We start from the raw sequence: 23,681 nt of genomic DNA on the forward strand, positions 1-23,681 counted from the left end.
TTTTTGAATTAAAATAATAAATTTCAATATATACCCTATAGCTTTATTCTCACTGAAGTTTTCACCAGTTTTATTCTTGGCACAACTTATTTCTAATTTTAAACAGGTATAAAATAACTTGAAAACAATTTTGATCTGAGATGCTAAATTGTGAATTGTTGTTTTGTCACAGGGGAAGCTCATCAAAACTCTTTTGTGCTGGAATAAACTGGAGGAGTTCCATCTAGGGGCATAACGCCTTCAGCTACTCCCTCTTTTGCTTCTTTCCTGTTTTAGCCAACTTGCAGTAACAAAAGAGAAAGCATTTTGTGATGACAAATACAACAGTTGCCACACAGGCCAGCAGGAACACAATCAAATCCAGAGAGTGGTACTGGAACCAGGTGAGGTTGTGGGCGGCTGGCCTCAGGTGCTTGGCTCCTTTGTGGTGCATGACAAACTCGATCCAGAAGACTGCTCTGTCCAGGGACGTTATAGGCTGATCACGTTGAATGGTGGATAACCACATAGCCTTCTCTTTGTAGCTAAAGGAAAAGCAAAGAAACATCAATTTATAAAATGAGCTAGCTTGTGAGGCAACTGTTGTATTTGTTATCACAAGATGTAGTGAAACAAATATACTCACGAAGGATTGTTAATGACTTCCTTCAATGCATTGAGCAAATCTCTTGATGACATTGTTTCCAAGTCCACTCTGACAGCTGCTCCCTTGGCCTTCACTCGGGCAATATTATCGTGTTGTTCAGCAAACAAAGGAAGGCCCACCATAGGGATCCCATGGTAGATGGCCTCATAAATGCCATTGGTTCCACCATGAGTTATAAAGGCTTTGGTTTTTGGGTGACCTAGAGTTAAGTGAGTTTCAGTAAAATTATTAATTAAAAGTCTTAAAAATAAAATGAGAAGTGAGCCTTATAAAGCAACTGAAATAAGCAGTGTCTTTTAGATAACATATTACACTGTATTTAAATTACTTCAGAACTCAGAATAAGAAATTCCTAAGTCTGCTGGAGAAGGAAGTGAAGACTTCATAAAGAGCTATGTCACTTGAACTTCACAAATGAATCCAAGATTGGTAGGTGAAAAACCTTAAAGGGCATTCTGGTTAAAAGAAAACATTTTTGCAACAAAAATGGGAAGGTCATGTCAGAAATATAATCTCTTAAAAAATAATGAAGTCATTTAGCCTGATAAGTTTGTCAATGCAACAGGAAGGGTAAATGGCAGTGGCAGTGGAACCAGAGGAAGGAAAAACTACAATTTATCATGAAATGTGTGACCACTTGATATAAAAGATATGGATGTTTTCTGAGAGAAAATGGAGAGTCACAGGTAATAAAAAGAGGAACTCTTATTTCTAAGTATCATTAAAAATATCCCTAAGGATTGCTCAAAATTCGAAGCCAGGCTTCAGCAATACATGAACCGTGAACTTCCAGATGTTCAAGCTGGTTTTAGAAAAGGCAGAGGAACCAGAGATCAATTTGCCAACATCTGCTGGATCATCAAAAAAGCAAGAGGGTTCCAGAAAAACATTTATTACTGCTTTATTGACTATGCCAAAGCCTTTGACTGTGTGGATCACAATAAACTGGAAAATATTTCAAGAGATGGGGATACCAGACCACCTGACCTGCCTTTTGAGAAACTTATATGCAGGTCAGGAAGCAACAGTTAGAACTGGACATGGAACAACAGACTGGTTCCAAATAGGAAAAAGATTACGCCAAGGCTGTGTGTTGTCACCCTGCTTATTTTATTTATACGCAGAGTACATCATGAGAAATGCTGGGCTGGCAGAAGCACCAGTGGAATCAAGATTGCTGGGAGAAATATCAATAACTTCAGATATGCAGATGACACCACCCTTATGGCAGAAAGTGAAGAAGAACTAAAGAGCTTCTCGATTAAAGTGAAAGAGAAGGGTGAAAAAGTTGGCTTACAGCTCAACTTTCAGAAAGTTAAGATCATGGCATCCAGTCCCGTCACTTCATGAAAATAGATGGGAAACAGTGGAAACAGTGGCAGACTTTATTTTCTTGGGCTCCAAAATCACTGCAGATGGTGATTGCAGCTATGAAATTAAAAGACACTTCCTCCTTGGAAGGAAAGTTATGATCAGCCTAGACAGCATATTAAAAAGCAGAGACATTACTTTGTCAACAAAGGTCCATCTAGTCAATGCTGTGGTTTTTCCAGTAGTCATTACGGATGTGAGAGTTTGACTATAAAGAAAGCTGAGCACAGAAGAATTGATTCTTTTTAATTGTGGTGTTGGAGAAGACTCTTGAGAGTCCCTTGGACTGCAAGGAGATCCAGCCAGTCCATCCTAAAGGAGATCAGTCCTGGGTATTCATTGGAAGAACTGATGTTGAAGCTGAGACTCTAATACTTTGGCCACCTGATGCGAAGAGCTGACTCATTGGAAAAGACCCTGATGCTGGGAAAGATTGAGGCCAGGAGGAGAAGGGGTGACAGAAGATGAGATGGTTGGAGGGCATCATCGACTCAATGGACATGAAAATTCTGGGAGTTGGTAATGGACAGGGAGGCCTGGCGTGCTGTGTTTTATGGGGTCACAAAGAGTCAGACACAACTGAGCGACTGAACTGAGCTGAACTGAAGGAGTGGAAAAGATAGGTTTAAGGGGAGAATTCAGAGACAGAACAATGCATAGAGTTACTTAAAATTTCACAGTGAAAAGTAATTATACCCAAAGTCAACATATTTTGATTCTGGATATAAAGGATGTGACGATGTATAATACAATGCTGCTAAATTTTCTCCTTTTTTCTTCTCTGGGGCTGGAAATAGCAATGAAGGAGTAAAGATATCTTACTTAAACTCAAAGGAGTTTTTCAATAATAAATGTTGAATGTTTGTTTCCTATTGAAGTAGCATCACTCTGTTTACCTGTTACTCATGTTTTCAGTATTTTTCTGCCAAGTCTTACCAAGAAGGTCGTTCTGGGGTATCCACTTATACAGACGAGTATTGGGCCCTAGGGTATCTGGTTTCTTGCCATCATGTTTTAATAGAACCTGTTAAGGTAAAGGAAATACCTTATTCCATGAGTTAAACTTCAAAGTCATAGTGTAAAAAGTTTAAGCAAATAAACTTTAAATGCCTCTGTGTAACAGATAAGTAAATCAGAGCATGAGGCCTTAATTGATAATAGCTACTAATATACTACTCAATAGCAACACCCACATTTGATGTACTCATTTTCAGGTTCAATCTGAGATGGAATGCAATCATGACATCTCACATATGACGACATAGACAAATAGGTTTTCAATGACAAATTCAAATATTTGAGAAATTTTTACATGATCTTATTTCTAGGGCAAAAAGACTATGGCAAATTACTAATAAACCACATATTTTTGTTTTAGTTTGTATTCTAAATCTCATTTTAAGTTTATTCACCAATTTCTTTTTAACTGTTATAAGTGTTTGCTTATATCCATATGTTAATATAACATATTTTATTAGAACTTTGCAATTTTTTACCTCAGAGAAGAAAATGCATGCAATCAGCAACTTAAGATAAATACTCTGCTTGTTTATAGTTTATTACTACTAAGTTAATTAAGACTGTCTAGGAAATATAATTTCATTTAGATTACAAATTGTTAAATACTACTTCCCAAAACAATGACATCTGGAGTTTTTTTTACATAAATCCAGATTATTGGAGAAGGAAATGGCAACCCACTCCAGTATTCTTGCCTGGAGAATCCCATGGACAGAGGAGTCTTGAGGGCACAATCCATGGGATCACAAGAGTTGGACATGACAGCAACTAAACCACCACAACTAGATGATTAACACTATTATCATACTAGGCTTGGAAATGTTTTACCTTTAGAAAGAAAGAGTCGGTTGGTAATTTGTAAGGGACAACAAGGCTGTTGAAAAAGTTTCAAAACTGTGACACTAAAGTTACTCACTCAACTGACCCAGAATGCTTCTACAGTGAAGCAGAAAGCCCCAACAGTATTGATTAATACGGTTTCTAGGTACAGTAGCAAAGTAAGGACCAGTTTTGTAATTCCAAGCAATTCTCATAAACTAGATTATAATTTACTAGTGTTTAACTTCTATTTGCTCTGTGAATGTAAAGTAACTTTAGCTTTTCAGCAAAATATTATCCTAGGCAATTAAGAGAAGCCAACTTTTCTCTGAATAGCAACCTAGAAAGCACACTAATTAGGTCTGTTCCAAAACTTAGGGGATATAAAAGGGACCAGGAATTCCTGGCAAATACAAACTGCAAGAAGCACTCCAGACTTTTATCAATATTGTTTAACATTATTGAGAGGCCATACATATCATGAAAATTCAATTCCTGAGAACATCTGTATGTGTATCGTGTCTTCAGGAGTCCTACGAGAAAATGGACAAATAACAAGACAGAATTTGGTGATTTATTTTCCTGTCCACACTACCATTACAATACCAAAACTCACACCCGATCTTTTACATATTTTCTTTGTGATTACAGTGTTAATCCAAATTTAATGTCAGGAAGACTTTATATGTACTGTTCTACCATCTACCATATATATTTTGTTTTTTTTAATATAAATCTGAGATAAATTGGAGACATCTTAATAGTTTGTCCTTCTTGCATAATATATTTGTAATCAGGGCTTTTTACAGAATTTAATAATTTCCTTAAGTACTTATCCACTATTATGTTACTTTACATACATTTTGTGGAATCTGGGCAAGAGCTGATGCAATTACATTGACTTTTTCTTGTGTTAAGTTACTGATCATTGATCCCAAAGTAAACACCACAATACCATTTTCTCCAGAGCTCTGAACAAACTCTTCCATTTCCTGTGAAAAAGAATTTACTTCATCACAAATGAGCAATAACAGCATAGCAAACAATATTGAAAAGTTTGCAAAAAAAAAAAAAAAGCTAAAGAGACAAAATCAGACATAGTCTAGAAATTATTAGTCACTTTTTAAAAAAATATCATGGTAAAATGAATACAACATAAAATTTTGCCATCTTAATCATTCCTATGTGTATGGTTCAATAATGTTAATTATATTCACATTGTGCACCAATCTCGAGATCTTTTTCATTTGGCAAAGATGGAAGTCTGTACCCATTAAGAAACTCCATTTTCATCATTCCTCAGTCCCTGGCAACCATTATTCTACTCTATGTTTCAACAGATTAGATTAGATACTTTTTTCAAGTTTAATTGTACAGTCTGTCTTTTCATCTCTGGCTTAATTCACTTAGCATAAGATTCATTCATGTTGTGACATGTGTCCAAATTTTCCTTTAAATACTGAGTAATACCCCATCTTTTTGTATCTACACATTTTTTTATTCTGTTTATGGATGCTTCAGTTGCTTCAGCCTCTTGGCTCTTATGAATACTGCTTTCATGAATATGGTGTGAAAATATCTCATTGGGATCCTCATTTCAATTCTTTTGTATATATAACCAGAAGAGTAATTGCCACATCATATGTATCAGTGCTAGGCTCAACAGTACGTGAACTGAGAACTCCCAGGTGTACAAGCTGGATTAGAAAAGGCAGAGGAACCAGAGATCAAATTGCCAATATCCGCTGGATCATAGGAAAAGCAAGGGAATTCCAGTGAAACATCTGCTTCTGCTTCATGAATCATGCTAAAGCCTTTGACTGTGTGGATGACAATATACTGTGGAAAATTCTTAAATAGATGGGAATACTGCCTTACTTGCCTCCTGAGAAACCTGTATGCAGGACAAGAAGCAAGAGTTAGAACTGGGCATAGAATAACGAACTGGTTCAAACTTGGGAAAAGACTAACTCAAGACTGTATCTAGTCACTCTGCTTATTTAAGTAGGCTGGATGAAACATAAGCTGGAATCAAGATTGTTGGGAGAAATATCAACAACCTCAGATATGCAGATGACACCACCCTACTGACAGAAAGTGAAGAGGAGCTAAAGAGCCTCTTGAGAGTGAAAGAGGAGAGCAAAAATGCTGGCTTAAATGCAACATTCAGAAAACTAAGTCAGGATATCTGGTCCCATTACTTCATGGCAAATAGATGGGGAAACAATGGAAACAGTGAGAGACTTTATTTTTGGGGACACCAAAATCACTGTGAACAGTGACTGTAGCTATAAAATTAAAAGATGCTTGGAAGGAAAGCTGTGACAAATCTAGACAGCATATTCAAAAGCAGAGACATCACTTTGCTGAAAAAGGTCCATACACTCAAAATATGATTTTTCCAGTAGTCATGTATTAATGAGACAGCTGGACTATCAAGTTGGCTGAGCAATGAAGAACTGATTCTTTCGAACTGTGGTGCTGGAGAAGACTCTTGAGAGTCCCCTGGACAGCAAGGAGATCAAACCGGTCAATCCTAAAGGATATCAATCCTGAATATTCATTGGAAGGACCGATGCTTTGGCCAATACTTTGGCTAGTTGATGCGAAGAATTGACTCATTGGAAATGACCCTGATTCTGGGAAAGACTGAGGGTAGGGGAGAAAAGGAACGACAGAGCATGAGCTGGTTGGATAACATCATTGACTCAATGGACACGAGTCTGAGCAAACTCCAGGAGATAATGAAGGACAGGGAAGCCTGGCATGCTGCAGTCCATGGGGTGGCAAAGAGTCAAACACAACTGAGCAACTCAATAGAAACAGCATGTACTGACAGGCTTTAAATTAGGAAGTGTGTATTATTCTTACCACATACTATATAGTTAGTTTATAAAGTAATTTCCCTCCTGCCCTCTTGATTCTTGAACATGCTAACTTCACATCTTCAAATTTGTTCAGCTGTGTTACTCAATATTAAACACCAAAATTTTATTTTAGACAATTTTGAGGAAACTCCATACTGTTTTTGAAAGTGAAAATGTTAGTTTCTCAGTCCTGTTTGACTCTTTGAGACCCCATGAACTGTAGCCTACCAGGCTCCTCTGTCCATTGAGTTCTCCAGGCAAGAATACTAGAATGGTTTGCCATTTCCTTCTCCAGGGCATCTTCCCCACCCAAGGATCAAACCTGGCCCTCCCTCAGTTTAGGCAGGTTCTTTACCATCTGAGCCACCACGGAAGCCCCTACTGTTTTTAGTAATGGGTGTCTTTTTTAACAGATGACATCCCTAAGGTGCTTGGGAAGGAAATGGATGAGATGAGGTCAATTTCCCCTATTATGTGTATTTGTGCAAATGTGTTTGTGTATAAGCAGGAAATGAGATAGAGCCAATATACAATGGTGACAAGGAGATACTGTGAAACAATATTATACTGAGACTCTTCATCAATTATGTTATTAATTACTAACAGGTTCTTGGAAATCTACACTGCAGGGTTTAAATCACCTCTAATTCTTTATTACTATAGATCTACTAAATCATTTATTTATTTCAGACAGACTTTCTGGAGAATTATTTTAAATTTTAGTTTATCCATTATGATTTCATTTTCCTTACTGTGAGCACTAAGAAAAATCCATGATTCAAATTTGTTTATGTCTGTCATTCTCTAATTGTCTTACATTAAACTTTGTCATGATTTCCCAAACTCTGTCTCACTAAATTACTAATTACTGATATTAAAGAGTCTGGCTTGTAGTTTGAAAGTTCTATGAAACCGTCCTATGAATCTAATATATAATGCAGAGATATGCTTGAATAACAAAGAGTCAGACACGATTTAGCAATTGAATAAAAGCAATGCTTGAGCAGTTACATATTTGAGTTACCATATTACTGAGTTTGTTTATATATGACATCCTTTCACCTGCACTAATATTGTATAATTGATGTCAGAGTAGGATGTGCTATGTGAGGCACCCTAACATCACATCATCACTTCAGTCCCTCCAGGAGCACAGTGGGGAGAGGTACCCCATGGCCTTCCCCAGTAGAGGTCTGGCCACATTTTGAGTTCACTTCAAACTAAATAAAGCTCCTCAGAAGTTCACTTCAGTTACTCAGTCATGTCCGACTCTGCGACCCCATGGACTGCAGCATGACAGCTCCTAGTGCATCTGTATTTTCCTGCAACTGTTTCTGAATTATTGTGTCTTATGATTCTTGATTCCATTTCATTTTTAAAAATTGTTACATTTTATTCTACTATTAACAGAATAATTCCACATTGCTCAATATACTCTATTACAAAAAATGTAGATGAGCAAAATTTTTCTGGATAGCTGATCAAATCCATGTACTCACCTTTTCTTATTTCTTTCTTCTGTTTTAAATTCACTATTCTTTTCTCTCTCAAGATAATGACTGAATTCCTTTATCACAGAATGTATACTTTATGATCCTAATTATTGGTATCAATTTTTTCTCAAAACTGTTTTTAACAGTTCAGATTTTAATATTGCAGACTACATATTGTGTAGCACATTTTTTCAGAATATAATTTCACCCTAATGATATCAGTCACAGTGGTGACCTGCAGCAGGATTTAAATTTACTTGTCTTCAATGTTTTGTCTCAATGTCTTGCTACCCAATGGTGCTTCATCTATACTGTGAAAGATGCACCTGTTTGTTATTATTATAATATATTCTCATTTCACAAATTAATTACTGATATGTACTGGCTGAAGAGGAACTAAAAAGTCTCTTGATGAAAGTGAAAGAGGAGAGTGAAAAAGTTGGCTTGAAGCTCAACATTCAGAAAACTAAGATCATCGCATCTGGTCCCATCACTTCATGACAAATAGATGGGGAAACAGTGGAAACAGTGTCAGACTTTATTTTTTTGGGCTCCAAAATCACTGAGGATGCTGATTGCAGCCATGAAATTAAAAGATACTTACTCCTTGGAAGGAAAGTTATGACCAACCTAGATAGTATATTAAAAGCAGAGACATTACTTTGCCAACCAAGGTCCGTCTAGTCAAGGCTATGGTTTTTCCATTGGTCATGTATGGATGTGAGAGTTGGACTGTGAAGAGGGCTGATCGCCGAAGAATTGATGCTTTTGAACTGTGGTGCTGGAGAAGACTCTTGAGAGTCCCTTGGACTGCAAGGAGATCCAACCAGTCCTTTCTAAAGGAGATCAGTCTGGGTGTTCATTGGAAGGACTGATGCTGAAGCTGAAACTCCAGTACTTTGGCCACCTCATGTGAAGAGTTGACTCACTGCAAAAGACTATGATGCTGGGAGGGATTGGGGGCGGGAGGAGAAGGGGACGACAGAGGATGAGATGGCTGGATGGCATCACCGACTCGATGGACATGAATTTGAGTGAACTCTGGGAGTTGGTGATGGACAGGAAGCCTGGCGTGCTGTGATTCATGGGATTGCAAAGAGTCGGACATGACTGAGTGACTGAACTAACTAACTAACAATGTACTGGCTATTCTCATTCCCTGATAATTTTTATGAAAATAATACAGACTTATGGAAAAAAATATGCAAAAGCATAGAAAATTAAAATAGGAAATAGATTTACTAAACTATTTATGAATTCCTTAGTTTCAAAGTCACATGTTTTTAGAAAAAATTAAAATATATCTTATATAGAAAATGTTATTTAGTTTCAGATGTATAACTTGATTTGATAATTTACATTTTGTAATATGATTGTCATTTTATTACTGATTGAACCTCTATTATCTCTAATAATTATCATTGCTTTTTTTGGTGCGAATAATTAAGATATAGTCCCTTGGAAAGTATGATGATTATAATATTATACTGTTGTGTATATTCACTATTTTGTACTTTAGATCTCTAGGACTATAAGATGTCCTAGGACTATAAGATGTCCTAGTACTATTTTGTACCTTAGATCTCTAGGACTATAAGATGCAAACTCATACCCTTAAACATCTCTCCTATTCTACATACATTCTGTTTTTCTGTTTTTTCAAAAAGGTAAACAAGACTGACAACATCTAACTAGATTTACTAAAAAAAAAAAAAAAGGATTCAAAACATGAAAATGAAATAGGAGACATTACAACAGATATGACAAAAATATGTAGGATCATAAGAAACTACTATGCTGAATTACGTGATAACAAATTACACGTTGGAAAAGAGTAGACAGCTTCCTAGAAACACACAACCTAAATAACCAAGACTGAATCAGGAAGAAATAGAAAATCTGAACTGTCCCAATGAGTAAAGATATTGAATCATAAATAAAAAATCTCCTAGCACACAAAACTCAGAACCAGATGCATTCATTGATAAATTCTAAGAATATTTAAAGAAAATTAATGTCCATCCTTCAGAAAAATCCTCCCCAAAATTAAGGAGTTGGAGGGAACCTTTTCGAACTCATTCTACAAGGCCAGTATTACCCTGATACCAAATAGATAAACACTTTACAAGAAAAGAAAACTACAGGACAATATCCAGACTGAATGTATATGCAAAGATTATCACTAAAATATCAGCAAACTGAATTTAAGAATATATTTAAAAGATTATATATCATCACCAATGGAAAATATCTCTGGGATGTAAGGATGGTCCAACATACCTGAAAATATTTGTAATACATTGCATTAATAGAATGAAATATAAAATAACTTGGTCATCTCAACAGATGCACATGAACACAAAAATAGCATTTGAAAAGATACAACATTCTTTCATGATAGAAACCCTCATTTTTTAGGTATAGAGGGAACACACCTCAATACAATAAAGACTATATATATATATATATATATATATATACAAACTCAAAGCTAATGCTATCCTCAACAATGAAAACTTGAAAGCTTTTTCTCTAAGATCAGGGAAAAGAAAAGGATGCCACTCTCACACTGATTCAACACAGTACTAGAAGTCCTAGTTACAGTAACTAGGCAAACAAAGAATAAAAGTCTTCTTAATCAGAAAGGAGGGCTTCTCAGTGGTAAAGAATCTGCCAGCCAATGCAGTAGATGCAGGAAACGCGGGTTCAATCCCTGGGTTGGGAAGATTCCCTGGAAGTGGAAATGGCAACCCACACCAGTACTCTTGCCTAGAAAATTCCATGGACAGAGGAGGCTGGCAGGCTACAGTTCATAAGGTTGCAAAGTCAGACAAAACTGAGTGCCAAAGCACACATGCACGAAAACAGAGAGGAAGAAGTAACACTGTCATTTTTTGCAGATGGCATAGATTTTTGCACAGAAAAGATATATTTAACCACAAAAGTGAGCTAATCAGCAAATTCAGTAAAGTTTCAGGATGTAAAATCAACATAGAGAAATCAGTTGCATTTGTATGTACTACTAATGGAAAAGCTACCCCATTTACAATAGGATCAAAAACAAGAAAATAATTAGAAATATAACCAGAAAAGTATAAGATCTTTGTAATGATAACTCCAAGACTTTGTTGAAGGAAATAGAAGAAAACATGAATAAATGGAAAGACGTCCTATGTTCATGGATCAGGATGTGTATATTGTTAAAATATCCATACTACCCAAAGCCAAAGGCATCACACCTCCAAATTTCAAATTATAGTATAAAGTTGAAGTCGCTCAGTTGTGTCTGACTCTTTGTGACCCCATAGCCTGCCAGGTTCTTGCATCCATGGGATTTTCCAGGCAAGAATACTGGAGTGGCTTGCCATTTCCTTCTCCAGGGAATCTTTCCAACTCAGGGATCGAATCCAGGTCTCCAGCATTGAAGGCAGATTCTTCACCAGCTGAGCCACAGGGGAAGCCCATCTACTTTGCTATAGTACAAAGGGATAGCATTTAAAGTAATATGGTACTGGCCTATAAATGTACACATAACAATGAAGCATAATACAGGGTCTAGAAAAAAAATCCCTGCATATATAGCCAACCAAAATTTAACAAAACAGCCATGCACACCCAATGAGGAAAGAATAATCACTTCTTCTACTTCTGAAAGACTTGAATAAGCATAGGCAAAAAAATGAAATGAGACCCCTATTTTACACCCTCAAAATATTACCTCAGATTTATCAAAGACTTAAACATAATACCAGATACCATAATACTCTTAAAGAAAGTGTAGAGATGATCCTCCTTAACAGTAGTCTTGAAAGTGATTGTTTTTGAATATGACATCAAAAAAATCCACAAGTGGGAATGCATCAAACTTAAAAGATTCTGCGTAACAAAGGAAACAATCAACAAAATGAAAATACAACCTACAGAATGGGAGAAAATTTCACAACTATATACTTAGAGAGGGACTAAGATCCAACCAGTCTATTTTAAAGGAGATCAGTCCTGGGTGTTCATTTGAAGGACTGATGCTAAAGCTGAAACTCCAATGCTTTGGCCACCTCATGCGAAGAGTTGACTCACTGGAAAAGACTCTGATGCTGGGAGGGATTGGGGGCAGGAGGAGAAGGGGACGGCAGAGAATGAGATGGCTGGATGGCATCACCGACTCGATTCGATGGATGTGAGTTTGAGTGAACTCTGGGAGTTGGTGATGGACAGGGAGGCCTGGCGTGCTGGGATTCATGGGGTCACAAAGAGTCAGACACGACTGAGCAACTGAACTGAACTGAATATCCAAAATATATATAGAATTCAGAAAACACAATAGCAACAAAAAATTCAAGTAAAGAATAGGCAGATGAACAAAACAGACATTTTTCAAAGAAGACATCCAAATGGTCACCAGTTATCAATTTCAATATCACTAATTATCCCTGGTGGCTCAGAGGTTAAAGCGTCTGCCTCCAATGCGGGAGACCCAGGCTCGATCCCTGGATTGGAAAGATCCCCTGGAGAAGGAAATGGTAACCCACTCCAGTATTCTTGCCTGGAGAATCCCATGGACAGAGAAGCCTGGTAGGCTACAGTCCACGGGGTCGCAAAGAGTAGGACACGACTGAGTTACTGAACGGAACGGAATTATCAGGGAAATGCAATTCCAAGTTAGAAAGTCCACCACCAAGAAGAGAAAAGTGTCGGTGAGAATGTGAAAAAAGTGAATGTTTTTACACTGGCAATGGGAATGTAAATTGGTTCCACCTTTATCGAAAACAAAATGAAATTTCTTCAAAAAATTAAAAATAGATCTACTGTATGAGCCAGTAGTTCTACTTCTATGTATATAACCAAAGGAAATGCGAACAAGGTAGATGAAATACATGCACTCCCATGTTTATTGAAACAATATTTTCAATAATCAAGGGAACAACTTAAGTGCCCATCATTGGATGAATCCATAAAAATGATGTGATAAATATACACAAAAACATACGCATGAACACACACACAGAATATGTTATTCACCCATGAGAAAGAAGGAAATCCTGCTGTTTTTGACAACCTAAATAAATATAGAGGACATTATGTTAAAATTTGCATTTTCATTCTAATCTTTATTCTACTTCTATCATTAAATATGCATTTGATATATATTGATATTTGATATATATATATTTTTTATAGGAGATCCAACCAGTCCATTCTAGAGGAGATCAATCCTGGATGCTCATTGGAGGGCCTGATGCTAAAGCTGAAGCTGCAATACTTTGGCCACCTCATGCGACGAGTTGACTCACTGGAAAAGACTCTGATGCTGGGAAAGGTTGGGGGCGGGAGGAGAAGGGGACGACAGAGAATGAGATGGCTGGATGGCATCACCGACTCTGTGGACATGAGTTTGAGTGTACTCCGGGAGTTGGTGATGGACAGGGAGGCCTGGCGTGCTGTGATTCATGGGGTCGTGGAGAGTCGGACACGACTGAGCGACTGAACTGAACTGATACATAATTTGATACATATTTGATATATATATTGACCTTATTATATTTATTATTTTCCAACTAAACCTCATAGCTGACAGTGTAATTAAGCATTCTTTGGTGAAATCATTGTAGTGGTATGATGTGAGCATTTATAAATTATTTAACCATTGCTTTATTTCTATTATTTCCAGAGTTGACATTTTTTAATTATTGCCCAAAATATTGTGTTATTTTTTTCTGTATAGTTTCATATAAGTATATTATGAAGCAAAATCTATAAACATTTTTACAACTAGATGCAGTTTGTCAAATATCCTAATTCTTTAAAAATTGCAGAAATTTTCTTAGAATCCAATAATTACTGGAAAAGTTAGTGGTGTGAATAAGCAGTTTCCTTATGCAATGGAGTTCTCACAGTCATTGACTTGGAATTAAATCTTGTTTCTTCAGCTTGATAATGATAGCAAATATTGCTAATTTATCACAATTATACTACTATTCATGTTTCCCTTCATTCTTCTTCCTCCTTCTAACCTCCCCTCCTACTAACATTATCACTTTCCTGAATTGAAAAAATGGAAATTTCAAAAATAGGGTTAGATAGAACAAAAATTTCACTATCTTATGTCAGCCTTTGGACTCTGGGAAGGTTACTATAGGTAATCCAAACAATTTGCAACCAAAACAGATATTACCCACTGCTATACCTAAAATGGGAGAAGGAAATGGCAACCCACTCCAGTGTTCTTGCCTAGAGAATCCCAGGGACGGGGGAGCCTGGTGGGCTTCTGTCTATGGGTCACACAGAGTCGGACACGACTGAAGTGACTTAGCAGCAGCAGCAGCGTACCTAAAATGGATAACCAGCAAGGACCTAAATGATAACATAGGAAACTCTGCTCAATGTTATGTGGGAGCCTAGATGGGAGGGGAGTTTGTGGGAAAATGGAGACATGTATGTGCATGGCTGAGTCCCTTTGATGTCCACCTGAAGCTATCACAACATTGTTAATCAGCTACATTCCAATAAAATTTGAATCGGTTTAAAAAACAGATAGAATAAAACAGATATTGAATTTTACCCTTGAAAAAGATATATTTCATTTTGCCATCAATAAAGAGTAGACAAAAGCGATCTATCAAGGGATCACAGGACCCCCCTGGTGACCCAGTGGTTAAGAATCCTCCTGGCAATGCAGGGAATGTGTGTTTGATCCCTGGTTTGGAAAGATCTCACATGCCTCAGGGCATTCCCAGGAGGCAACTAAGCACATGCACCACAACCACTGAGCTTACAAGTCTAGAGCCTGCAAGCCACCTCAGTGAGAAGCCCATGCGCTGCAACTAGAGAAAGCCAGCACAGCAACAAAGACCCAGGACAGACAAAAATTAATTTTTATAAAGAGACCACAAAGCAGCTGGCTAAAGATTGCTTGCTTTATATTTATGTCTTAGGTCAATTTAAAACAGACTAGATTCTTGGTTTCTTTCATAAGGAATATTACCTTATAAATAGAATTCCTTACATTTTGAAACTATACATGGTTTTAGATTCAATTGGTAGAAATTGTGGGTCCTTTTTTTTTTTAATCTCTGCAGTCTTTATGGTTCTTATATATGCAGGGTAGATTTTCTCTGTGTTCATTCTGTTAAGCATCTATGATGTTGAGACCTGCGTTCCTTAAGGGAACTTTTACTGAGACTTTCTATAGGGTTCTGGAGAAAACTCTTGAGAGTCCCTTGGACTTCAAGGAGATGAAACCAGTCAATCTTCAAGGCAATCAACTCTGAATATTCTTTGGAAAGACTGAAGCTGAAACTCCAATACTTTGGTCACCTGATGTGAAGCGCCAACTCATTAGAAAGAAGACCCTGAATCTGGGAAAGATTGAAGGCAGGAGGAGAAGGGGATGACAGAGGATGAGATGGTTGGATGGCATCACCTACTCAGTGACATGAGTTTGAGGAAACTCCAGGAGATGGTAAAGGACAGGTAAGTGTGGTCCATGGGGTTGCAGATACAGAGTCAGATACAACTGAGCAATTGAATAACAAGAGGATCAGTGTAGGCATAAAACATCTGTTCTCTCATAATAGATAGAGTTATCTCTTTTATGCTGTAAGATGTAAACCCCTAGGATTTCAAATGAAGAATGGTTTAAATGCTGATGTGAGAGCAAATAAGGTTTAGATTTGGCTGCAAATTACTAAGGCAACATTTATATTGTTGAACAAGATTTTTCATTTTATCTAGAGCACTGGTAAGAAGCCTCAATCCTTACAAAAAATATTTTACATTTCATCTCACTCATCTGATTGCCAAAACCTTAAATTACTTAATACTAAAAAAAGTTTAATTGTCAATTAAACTTTAAGTAAATTTTGTTTTTTTTTTTATTCCAACTTTAATGTTTTTATTATTCCTTTAATGGTTATCACATCAACACATAACACAAAATCAATCTTTGCAATAGAATAGCATAATGTTAGTTACTTGGGTTTACAACACAAAGCCCTAATGAAAATGACACATGCCTATGACAGTCCCAATAAATGGGTAATGACATTATTTCCCCTAAGTGAAGTAATAACTCAGAATCCTTCTCAACACAAAATTCAGATAGTCAGTGCTTCATTCATTCGTTCATTCATTAATTCATTTGTTCATTTATTCATGCTACAAATATTTATTCTCTGCCTCTTCTGAGTTCCACTTTAAAACAAGACATAGTCAGCCCCTGTCCTCAGAGAGTGTACACATTTTAGAAAAGACAGACATTGATAGAAGTAATCACAGCAAGATGAAATTTGGCATGAGAGATGAAACCCTTTTCGCTCTACCTGGTTTAAAATTTAGACTCTCTTAAGATAGAAGTTTAAGAAAATAGGTTACAGAATTTACATAGTTCCCCATATAAGGACTTCCACTCACATTAGGTATTTCTGTGACAGGGAGATTTTTAAATGCTGTTTATAGCTGAGTACATTGTTATTTCAACAATGGAAAAGTTCAGTCTGGCTTCCCTGGTGACTCAGATGGTAAAGAATCCATGTGCAATGCAAGAGGCCTGGGTTCGATCCTTGAGTTGGGAGCAGAGCATGGCAACCCACTCCACTATTCTTGCCTGGAGAATCCCCATGGACAGAGGAGCCTAACAGGCTACAGTCCACAGGGTCCCAAAGAGTCTGACACGACTGAGCTACTAAGCACAGCACAGCACCGAGGTTCAATCATTAAGAGAAAAGGAGTATCAGGTGGGCAAGAGCAGTCTCTGCCTTTGTGTTTAACAGTTTCCTTGTGTTTACTAGTTTCCTGCTGCTGCTGCTAAGTTGCTTCAGTCGTGTCCGACTCTGTGCGGCCCCACAGACGGCAGCCCACCAGGCTCCCCCGTCCCTGGGATTCTCCAGGCAAGAACACTGGAGTGGGCCGCCATTTCCTTCTCCAATGCATGAAAGTGAAAAGTGAAAGTGAAGTCGCTCAGTCGTATCCGACCCTTAGCGACCCCAAGGACTGCAGCCCACCAGGCTCCTCCATCCATGGGAGTTTCCAGGCAAGAGTACTGGAGTGGGTTGCCATTGCCTTCTCCGACTAGTAAATTTTGTTGAATTAATTATATTATTTTTATTACCTATTTATTTAACTTTTAAAATTTGTTTTTAAAAGAGTCCATGGGATATCTATTCTCTGACAGTTTGCTGGATAATATAATCTTGATGATTAAGAAAATCATTTCAATTTCAATTAGAAATTAGATCTATGTGGCTGGTACACATTGGGTTATTGACAATATGTAATAGTAACAAAATAAAGAAAATAGTTAATATTTCTTCTGGATCACTGAGCATGGGCCAGTGACATTTTGGATATTTCACATGTATTAACACATTTTTTTTTCCCTCAAGGACAATATGAGGTTGGTGCTATTATTATAAATTAGTTTGGTTATATCTCTATGGGCATTTTTGTCTAGTTTTTCATCACTGCCTATATATTGCAACAACCTGCTAAATGATGTCACTTTCCACTCTTGCCACTTTACAATCCAACAAGGTAACTACATCCTGTGATTTTATTTTTAATATGACCACCTCTCCCTTTTCTTTACCCTTTTAATTTTCTCCTTTATGTCCTACTAGATGTGCCAAACTGCTTACAATTATGTCTGCAACTTAACTCTCCAGCATTTTCTGCCTCTTTACTCAGCCTCTTCCTGTTTAGACTGTACTTGGATTTCTTTTTTTTTTTTTTTCCAATCTTTGAAATTTATTGTATGAATAACAACAGTATTTTTTTTTGTAATTAATTTACTTTTTATTGGAGGCAAATTATTTTACAATATTATATTGGTTGGTTTTGCCATACATTGACATGAATTTGCCCCGGGTTTACATAAGTTCCCCCTCCTGAACCCCCCTCCCACCTCCCTCCTCCCTTTATCCTCCCTCTGGGTCATCCCCGCATGCCAGCCCCGAGCATCCTATAACATGCATTGACCCTGAACTAGTGATTCATTTCACATATGACAACATACGTGTTTCAATGACATTCTCCCAAATCATCCCACCCTCACCCTCTCCCACAGAGTCCCAAAGACTGATCTATACATCTGTGTCTCTTTTGCTGTCTCGTATACAGGGTTATCATTTGCATCTTTCTAAATTCCATATATATATGCGTTAGTATGCTGTATTGGTGTTTTTCTTTCTGGCTTACTTCACTCTGTATAATAGGCTCCAGTTTCATCCACCTCATTAGAACTGATTCAAATGTATTCTTTTTAATGGCTGAATAATACTCCATTGTGTATATGTACCAAAGCTTTCTTATCCATTCGTCTGCAGATGAATACTTGGACTTCTTAGTAACTGTCATTACTATACTTTTCTTTTGTATCGTCCTCTACCTTCAGTTCAGTTCAGTTAAATAGAGTTCAGTTGCTCACTCATGTTCAACTTGAGACCCCATGGACTGTAGCACGCCAGGCCTCCCTGTCCATCACCAACTCCCAGAGCTTACTCAAACTCATGTCCATAGAGCTGGTGATGCCATCCAACCATCTCATCCTCTGTCATCTCCTTCTCCTCCCACTTTCAATCTTTTCCAGCATCAGGGTCTTTTCAAATGAGTCAGTTCTTTGCACCAGGTGGCTAAAATATTGGTATTTCATCTTCAGCATCAGTCCTTTCAGTGAATATTCAGGGCTGATTTCCTTTAGGATGGACTGGTTGGATGTCGTTCAAGTCCAAGGGACTCTGAAGAGTCTTCTCCAATACCACAGTTCAAAAGCATCAATTCTTTGGTGCTCAGCTTTCTTTATAGTCCAAATCTCACATCCACACATGACTACTGGAAAAACCGTAGCTCTGACTAGATGGATCTTTGTAGGCAAAGTAATGTCCCTTTTTTTTTTTAATATGCTACCTACGTTGGTCATAACTTTTCTTCGAAGGAGTAAGCGTCTTTTAATTTCATGGATGCAGTCACCATCTGTAGTGATTTTGGAGTCCAGAAAAATAGAGTCAACCACTGTTTCCACTGTTTCCCCATCTATTTGCCATGAAGTGATGGGACCAGATGCCATGATCTTAGTTTCCTGAATGTTGAGCTTTAAGTCAACTTTTTCACTCTTCTCTTTCACTTTCATCAAGGGGCTCTTTAGTTCTTCACTTTCAGCCATAAGGGTGGTGTCATTTGCATATCTGAGATTATTGATAGTTCTCCAGGCAATCTTGATTCCAGCTTGTGCTTCACTCAACCCAGTGTTTCTCATGATGTACTTTGCATACAAGTTAAATAAGCAGGGTGACAATATACAGCCTTTATGTACTCCTTTACCTATTTGGAACCAGTCTGTGGTTCCATGTCCAGTTCTAACAGTTTTTTCTAAATTCAGCTTGAACATTTGGAAGTTCATGGTTCACATACTGTTGAAGCCTGGCTTGGAGAATTTTGAGTATTACTTTCCTAGTGTGTGAGATGAGTGCAATTGTGTGGTAGTTTGAGCATTCTTTGGCATTGCTTTTCTTTGGGATTGGAATGAAAACTGACCTTTTCCAGTCTTGTGGCCACTGCTGAGTTTTCCTAATTTGCTGGCATATTGAGGGCAGCACTTTCACAACATCATCTTTTAGGATTTGAAATAGCTCAACTGAAATTCCATCACCTCCACTAGCTTTGTTTGTAGTGGTGCTTCCTAAGGCCCACTTGACTTCATATTCCAGGACGTCTGGCTCTAGGTAAGTGATCATACCATCATGATTATCCGGGTCATGAAAATCTTTTTTGTACAGTTCTTCTGTATATTCTTGCCACCTCTTCATAATATCTTCTGCTTCTGTTAGGTCCATACCATTTCTGTCTTTTATCAAGCCCATCTTTTCATAAAATGTTCCCTTGGTATCTCTAATTTTCTTGAAGAGATCTCTAGTCTTTCCCATTCTATTGTTTTCCTCTATTTCTTTGCATTGATCAATGAGGAAAGCTTTCTTATCTCTCTATGCTATTCTTTGGAACTCTGCATTCAAATGAGTATATCTTTCCTTTTCTCCTTTGTTTTTTGCTTCTCTTCTTTTCACAGATATTTGTAAGGCCTCCTCAGACAGTCATTTTGCTTTTTTGCATTTCTTTTTCTTGGGGATGGTCTTGATCCCTGTCTCCTGTACAATGTTGAACCTCCATTCATAGTTCTTCTGTCACTTTGTCTATCAGATCTAATCCCTTGAATCTATTTCTCATTTCCACTGTATAACTGTAAGGGATTTGATTTAGGTCATACCTGAATGGTTTACTGATTTTCCCTACTTTCTTCAATTCAAATCTGAATTTGGCAATAAGGAGTTCATGATCTGAGCCACAGTGAGCTCCCAGTCTGGTTTTTTGGCTGACTGTATAGAGCTTCTTCATCTTTGGCTGCAAAGAATATAATCAATCTGATTTCGGTGTTAACCATCTGGTGTTGTCCATGTGTAGAGTCTTCTCTTGTGTTTCTGGAAGAGGGTGTTTGCTATGACCAATGAGTTCTCTTTGCCCTGCTTCATTCTGTACTCCAAGGCCAAATTTGCCTGTTACTCCAGGTATTTCTTGACTTCCTACTTTTGCATTCCAATCCTGTATAATGAAAAGGACATCTTTTTTGGTTGTTAATTCTAGAAGGTCTTGTAGGTCTTCACAGAACCATTCAATTTCAACTTCTTCACCATTACTGAGGAGAAGGCAATGGCAAGCCACTCCAGTACTATTGCCTAGAAAATCCCATGGATGGAGGAGCCTGGTAGGCTGCAGTCCGTGGGGTCGCTATGGGTTGGACACGACTGAGCGACTTCACTTTTCACTTTCACAGATTGGAGAAGGAAATGGCAACCCACTCCAGTGTTCTTGCCTGGAGAATCCTAGGGATGGGGTTGCCTGGTGGGCTTCCGTCTATGGGCTCACACAAAGTCAGACACGACTGAAGTGACTTAGCAGCAGCAGCAGCACCATTACTGGTCAGGGTATAGATATGGACTATCATGATATTGAATCGTTTGTCTTGGAAACGAACAGAGATCATTCTGTTGTTTATGAGATTGCATCCTAGCATCGCATTTCAGACTCTTTTGTTGACTATGATGGCCACTGCATTTCTTCTAAGGGATTCTTGCCCACAGTAGTATATATAATGATCATCTGAGTTAAATTCACCCATTCCAGACCATTTTCCTTCACTGATTCCTAAAATGTTGATGTTCCTGAGCATCCTTTAGAATTCACCATAATTAGCAATGCCTGCAAGATACTTTCTATGATTCCTGCTGGATGTTTCTTTGGCATTTTGATATTTCCTTATAGTAAGACATTGTATTACTTGCTTTCATTATGTCTTTCTAGATAGAGTGTCCGGTGGCAGAAACTGTGTCCACACCATTCCTCTCCATGTTAGCACTTATTTCTGGACTATGCTTGTTCTTTGTAATTATTCTTTAATGAATAGTTTATCTCTATTATGTTGAATTATCAAGGCCTTAATTTAACTGATATATTTTCAAAATCTCCCAGGTATCCCACTTTATTTTGCAATGATAATGAAATTCAGGTACTTGTGTTGGTATGGAAGTATATCAGTTTCTAACTGGAAGGTCACTTTATCCAGCTTCCTATATATGATTCACTGTGATCAAAATTCTAGAATTTTGTAAGATTATTCTTAATGAAAATGCAAAGTTAACAAAACACAACAAAGAGGAGTAGGTGACCTTAGGCAGGGGTTTGGCAGGTTTGCAGTGGAGGCCTCCAACAAATTCAAAATTTGGCAGCACTGGGCGAGGAAATTCAAAATCCCAGTAGGTTCGAATGAGCCACATATCAGCTTTTCCAATTGTCTCTAAAAATGTAGTGGGTCTTCCTTAAAAGAAAAGCAAAAACAAAATTAACAACAAATACTAGATCAAATGAGAATATTGCCATATGAATATATTAGGTAATATGGGGAAAGAATTTGGAATGATGTAGACAAAGATGTTTGAAAATATATGTTCTTTGATAAAGCAAATATATATGTGTGTGCATATAATATAATATGATATAATGAAATATGATTGGGATACTTGTATGTATATAATGAATAATATATATTATGGAAACTGAGCTACACAAGTAGAAACCATTTCTAAATGCTACCTAGATACACGCACTACAAATGTGTTTATAATTCCTTAAACTACTTGTCCTCATTTATCAAGATATTTTATGAGGTTTCCAGGGACATTCTTAAGTTAAAAGATGAAGTTTCATGAGTTATATATATAATTGCTTGGAGAAATCCTAAGTGCTTTAATTTGTGGCGTATGATTTCCTGGAGTGTCCTGTACTAGAATGGGCCACAAAGTTCTATGTTACCCTATGATTTAAGTGTTTCCATAATATTTATGGGATTGAAAGGTCATTTTATATTTTCATTCCCTCATTTTCTTGTAAGAGACAAAATCGTGTGGCTTTATGTTTATATAGTCACCTTCCAAGACATTTGGAAAATTAGGACTTCATGTTACCAACCAAAAAGATGACTTACCTAGTACTTCACTGTAAAACTCACTTCATGTCTTCTCATCAAATATCTGGAACCAGAAGTCAAAATAAAGTACATATATCATATTTTTGACCCTTTCCATGAATGTCATGTGATCACTTAATGCTGAAAGTATAGCAGGGACATAGGATGGTGGGAATGAAAGTTTCCCACTATACTTTTCAAACTTATAGCCAGGCGAGAAGCGGAGACTGTACACTAAAGGTATTTTAAGTATTTCAGTCAGCAGCTCACCACAGGGTGCAATGGCATCTGCAAGAAGGACATCAAACCTTGATTCCTGTAGTTTTGTCATAAGTTTCTTGTTTGAAACAGCTTCTTTACAGATATTCATAAGTACTCCAGAAATTTCCATAAGTGAGTGTTTCAATTTTTTAAATGATGAAATATTTTTGCAAAATGAATTTTTTGCCATATATGTCCATTTCTTAATGGAATTCTTGACAGCATTCTCAAAATCATTTTCATGTAAAGATACAGGGAAAATCTCAAACTTAAGAGCAGATGGTTTCTTGGCATCAGTAATAGTGGAAACTGAAGATATTAGAACAGTCACCTCATGACCCCTTATAACTAGTTCATCCAGAACTGCCTTCATATTCATCCAGTGACTAAATTCCACTGGCCACACCAGTACCTTTCCACAACTTCCAGAGCGAAAGTAGCAAGTCAGCTGTAGCAGCAGCAGAAGTGAGAATGATTTGATAGACATCTTGCTCATATGTAGTACTTAAAAATTACTCTATCATTTTGGTATTTCTCGTGCTTATATCCAAGGAGAAATCAATCAGGAAGTTAAAATATTTAACTCCTACACTTCATATAACTAAATTTTATGGGTAGTCAGCAGCTGTGGAAATCAACTGAAAGGGCAACGTGTAGAATATTTCATGATAATAAAGTGTTTCATATTGTTTTGTCAG

At 37.3% G+C, this 23,681-nt stretch overlaps 1 protein-coding gene across 3 annotated transcripts; it reads right to left on the reverse strand.

Moving 5' to 3' along the window:
• Positions 1–244: 244 nt before the first annotated feature.
• LOC129561598 (UDP-glucuronosyltransferase 2B17-like) lies at positions 245–23,479 on the reverse strand. Of its 3 annotated transcripts, none has more exons than XM_088836078.1 (6): positions 22,741–23,479; positions 21,926–22,074; positions 4,717–4,848; positions 2,954–3,041; positions 626–845; positions 245–524 (listed from the first exon to the last, which is right to left on the reverse strand). In XM_088836078.1, the coding sequence occupies exons 2-6, from the start codon at positions 22,031–22,033 to the stop codon at positions 245–247; spliced, it is 828 nt and encodes a 275-aa protein (XP_088692204.1). In that variant the 5' UTR covers positions 22,034–22,074; positions 22,741–23,479. The 3 variants fall into 3 exon arrangements, with proteins under 3 accessions (XP_088692204.1, XP_088692205.1, XP_055290304.2); XM_088836079.1 differs by having other exon boundaries at positions 21,926–22,070; positions 22,737–23,479; XM_055434329.2 differs by having other exon boundaries at positions 22,993–23,470.
• Between the last annotated feature and the right edge of the window lie 202 nt (positions 23,480–23,681).

Source organism: Moschus berezovskii, chromosome 5 (assembly GCF_049115385.1).
Source record: "Moschus berezovskii isolate FMDL1 chromosome 5, NW_MosBer_1.0, whole genome shotgun sequence".
Taxonomy (NCBI): Eukaryota; Metazoa; Chordata; class Mammalia; order Artiodactyla; family Moschidae; genus Moschus; species Moschus berezovskii.

Coding starts and splice junctions, on each gene's coding strand:
- LOC129561598 (XM_055434329.2), bottom strand. CDS start 23,470: ATGTCTATCAAATCATTCTCACTTCTGCTGCTGCTACAGCTGACTTGC. Junction 22,075..22,992: donor AGATGCCATTGCACCCTGTG/GTGAGCTGCTGA, acceptor TTTTCTTTTAAG/GAAGACCCACTACATTTTTA. Junction 846..2,953: donor ACCCCAGAACGACCTTCTTG/GTAAGACTTGGC, acceptor ACTTAACTCTAG/GTCACCCAAAAACCAAAGCC.